This window comes from Cebus imitator, unplaced genomic scaffold (genome assembly GCF_001604975.1).
Source record: "Cebus imitator isolate Cc_AM_T3 unplaced genomic scaffold, Cebus_imitator-1.0 Scaffold38, whole genome shotgun sequence".
Classification (NCBI taxonomy): Eukaryota; Metazoa; Chordata; class Mammalia; order Primates; family Cebidae; genus Cebus; species Cebus imitator.
This window is the reverse complement of record NW_016107353.1, coordinates 2,829,410-2,833,422: the sequence shown is the minus strand read 5'-3', so window position 1 is coordinate 2,833,422 and position 4,013 is coordinate 2,829,410. Positions and strand designations below refer to the sequence as shown.

The 4,013-nt window shown below is 39.2% G+C and overlaps 1 protein-coding gene across 1 annotated transcript in view; it reads left to right on the top strand.

Moving 5' to 3' along the window:
• RBBP5 (RB binding protein 5, histone lysine methyltransferase complex subunit) overlaps window positions 1-4,013 on the top strand; it is a 29,829-nt gene that overhangs the window by 11,562 nt on the left and 14,254 nt on the right. Inside the window, exons 4-8 of the mRNA XM_037737439.1 lie at window positions 1,169-1,278; window positions 2,913-3,032; window positions 3,120-3,273; window positions 3,369-3,444; window positions 3,710-3,720. Of these exons, the coding sequence (XP_037593367.1) occupies window positions 1,169-1,278; window positions 2,913-3,032; window positions 3,120-3,273; window positions 3,369-3,444; window positions 3,710-3,720 (471 nt within the window). The remainder of the gene's footprint in view (window positions 1-1,168; window positions 1,279-2,912; window positions 3,033-3,119; window positions 3,274-3,368; window positions 3,445-3,709; window positions 3,721-4,013) is intronic.

Below are 4,013 nucleotides of genomic sequence, written 5' to 3'. Positions count from 1 at the left end.
AAAAAAAAAAAAAAAAAAAAAAGATTGTATAATTCAGGCCTGCTTAACTTACAGTACTGAGACTTATTATCCTCTTTTTCCCTTTTTTGTTAAACTTCTGCTTTTTGGAATGTGTAGGCCTTTTCTCTGGAATACATTGTAGTAGAAGGTGTTTGTTCTGTGGAATAAGAAGTCAGCTTAGGTGACCTTTAAAGGTTCTTTCATGCTTAGAATAGTTCCGTTGAGCATCTTGATTTATTTTCATTTTTTGACAGGGGCACATGGGCTAGTATAATTTTATGCCTATTTTAGAAAGGCAATTTTTTTGTTGTTTTTTATTTTTTTGTTTTGTTTTGAGACGGAGTCTCACTCTTGCCCAGGCTGGAGTGCAGTGCATGATCTCAGCTCACTACAACCTCCACCTCCTGGGTTTAAGAGATTCCCCTGCCTCAGCCTCCCGAGTATGGGATTACAGATGTGAGCTGCCACATGTAGCCTTAGAAAGGCAGTTTTTAGAAAATTGTGATAATGCACACACAGCATACATTTTTTTTGTGTGATAAAATACACACAAATTTTACCATTTCAACCATATTTAACCAAACAGTTCAGTGGCATTAAAGTACGTTCACTTTATTGTGCAATATTCACCACCATCTATCTTTAGAAACCTTTCCATCTTGTAAAACTGGAATTCTGTACCTATTGAACAGTAATTTCCCATTTCCCTTCTACCCTATGTCTTTATGAATTTGACTACTCTAGGTACCTCATATAAGGGGAATCATATAGTATTTGCCCTTTTGTGACTGGCCTATTTCACTTAGTTTGATGTCCTCAAGTTTCATCCATGTCCGAATGTTCCTCCTTTTAATATTATTGAGTATTATAGGCTCAATAATACTCTATTTTATATATATATACCGCTTTTGTTTATACGGCTCATCTGTCAGTGGATGCGCAGGTTGCTTCTACATTTTGGCTCCCGTGAATAATGCTAAGCATCATATTTTAAGAATAGATTTTCTTTAAGGAAGCAAAACAGCAGTACCAGTTAATCAGGTTAAATATATGGGAATAGAGACATTTGCATTTTTATCCAGTCTCTATGTAATTTTAGAAACAAGCCAGATCTAATTACTGTTAGTTATTGAAACACTTACTTATTTCCCCCTCCTTTAAACTTTAGATCTTGGTCCTAAAAACAGACTCTCAGGATCTTGTTGCCTCCTTCAGAGTAACAACTGGAACGAGCAATACCACAGCCATTAAGTCAATTGAGTTTGCCCGGAAGGGGAGGTGAGTGAAATCTTGCATTTTTAGGGACAGTTTTAAGAGTGAGTAGAGTGCAAAAACACATGGAGATGTGCAGTTTTCATGTATATTACACTTAAACTTAAAAAAAATGTACTCAAAGTTGTTAAAAACTCACAATATCTGGTTTTTGAGTTCATAACATTTCCTGCAGTAGTTACGTCTTCCTTATCTGGAGATCATCACGCAGTTACTTTATAGAAAAGATAAGTAAATGGTCAGTGCTTAGAACCAAAATGCCTGGCATGTAGTAAGCACTGGGTATATATTAAATTATTATTATCATCAGAACTCATGTCATCAAATTCACCTTTGATGACATGAGTTCTGAATTAACTGAATTTACCCTTTTAATTTTGGATGTTATTCTGGTAAGTTTGGTTACCTAGTTAAAAGTAGAATATATTGGCCGGGCGCGGTGGCTCAAGCCTGTAATCCCAGCACTTTGGGAGGCCGAGGCGGGTGGATCACGAGGTCAAGAGATCGAGACCATCCTGGTCAACACGGTGAAACCCCGTCTCTACTAAAAATACAAAACATTAGCTGGGCATGGTGGTGCGTGCCTGTAATCCCAGCTACCCAGGAAGCTGAGGCAGGAGAATTGCCTGAACCCAGGAGGCGGAGGTTGCGGTGAGCCGAGATTGCGCCATTGCACTCCAGCCTGGGTAACAAGAGCGAAACTCCGTCCCCCCCCCAAAAAAAAAAAAAAAAATAGAATATATCAATAGAAATAAGAAATAAGTTGTCAGTAAGAGGTAATAGCCCTCCTATTTTGTTTTGGAATACCCATGCATGACTTAGAGCAGGGGTCCCCAGCCTCTGGGCCGCGGACCAGTACTAGCCTGTTAGGAACTGTGCTACACATGAGAAGGTGAGCACTACCACCTGGGCTCCACCTCCTTTCAGATCAGCAGCAGTATTAGATTCTCATAGGAGCGAGAACCCTATTTTGAACTGCATATTTGAGGGATCTATGTTGTACGCTTCTTATGAGAATCTAATGCCTGATGATCTGAGGTGGAACAGTTTCATCCCGAAACCATAACCCTCCTGCCAGCCTGGTCCATGGAAAAATTGTCTTCCACAAAACCAGTCCCCTGGTGCCAAAAACGCTGAGACAGCTGACATAGAGGATATTAACGTTCAGAATTCTCTTGAATTAAGAAAAGGTTACAGTCAGTGAAGTCTGTAAGAAAGTGAAATAACTAATATATAGATTTTTAAGATTTCTAAGGTCATTACAGTAAAAATGATGTTTTAAAATGACGTATTTAGTTTATTACCTCATTTAGAAGAATAAAACAGATCAGAGAAATGAAGCATTTATATCTGTTTTACAATAAACTTGTGAATGTAGCCAGCTGGTTTCAGTATAGAGGTCTTGGAACTTAGTTAATACTGACAGTTTGTATATTTTGGGTTCAGGGATACACAGGAAGTATAAAACATACTCTCACTTCAAATTATATTTTGGTTTGGAAGATGACAAGTAGATATGTAAATATTCTAGTCTATTACTTAGATTTTTTTCTCAGTTCTTCCCCAGTTTATTAGTTGTTTTGTGGTACTAAGAAACAGATTTCTGACCTCTGGTGTTGATATTTTTATCCTTCCTGTAGTTGCTTTTTAATTAACACAGCAGATCGAATAATCAGAGTTTATGATGGCAGAGAAATCTTAACATGTGGAAGAGATGGAGAGCCTGAACCTATGCAGAAATTGCAGGATTTGGTGAATAGGTATGTATCACAATCTAGAAGAGTATGTGATCATTTGTGACCTGGGCTTGAGTTCCAGCTCTCCTTGATACTTTCCTTGTCTTTTAGGACCCCATGGAAGAAATGTTGTTTCTCTGGGGATGGAGAATACATAGTGGCAGGTTCTGCCCGACAGCATGCCCTGTACATCTGGGAGAAGAGCATTGGCAACCTGGTGAAGATTCTCCATGGGACAAGAGGAGAACTCCTCTTGGATGTAGCTGTAAGCACATTAGGACATTGCTTGTTAGTCACATAATCCAGAAAGTCTGGAATCTGTTCTTACAACCTATTTTTCTTTCTTTCACTAAAATTTAGTGGCATCCTGTTCGACCCATAATAGCATCCATTTCTAGTGGAGTGGTATCTATCTGGGCACAGAATCAAGTAGTGAGTATTCTAGTTTACTTGCTTTGAAACTAGATACCCCGTGTTTTTATCAAAGAACCTTATACATAGGAAGCTAAAAATTACCTTATTTATTTTCATTTGCATGTGAATCTCACAACCTGATTAAATAGGTTCAGTGCATCTAGTTGCACTTTATTTTGATGGGAAGGTCTTGGTCTCCAGTTGGTTTTCTAGCTCTTTTCCTGGAGAAAATCTAGTGAACTTTTTTTTTTTTTTTTTTTTGAGACAGAGTCTCACTCTGTCACCAGGCTGGAGTGCAGTGATGCAATCTTGGCAACCTTTGCCTCTCGGGTTCAGGTGATTCGTCTGCCTCAGCCTCCTGAGTAGCTGGGACTACAGGTGCGCGCCACCACGCCGAGTTATTTTTGTATTTTTAGTAGAGACAGGGTTTCACCACATTGGCCAGGATGGTCTTGATCTCTTGATCTCGTGATCTGTCCACCTTGGCCTCCCACCTTGGCCTCCCAAGGTGGGTGGATCACAAGGGATTACGGGGGTGAGCCACCATGCCCAGCCTCTAGTGAACTTTTTGTTCATTTTTCTGTTTTTTCT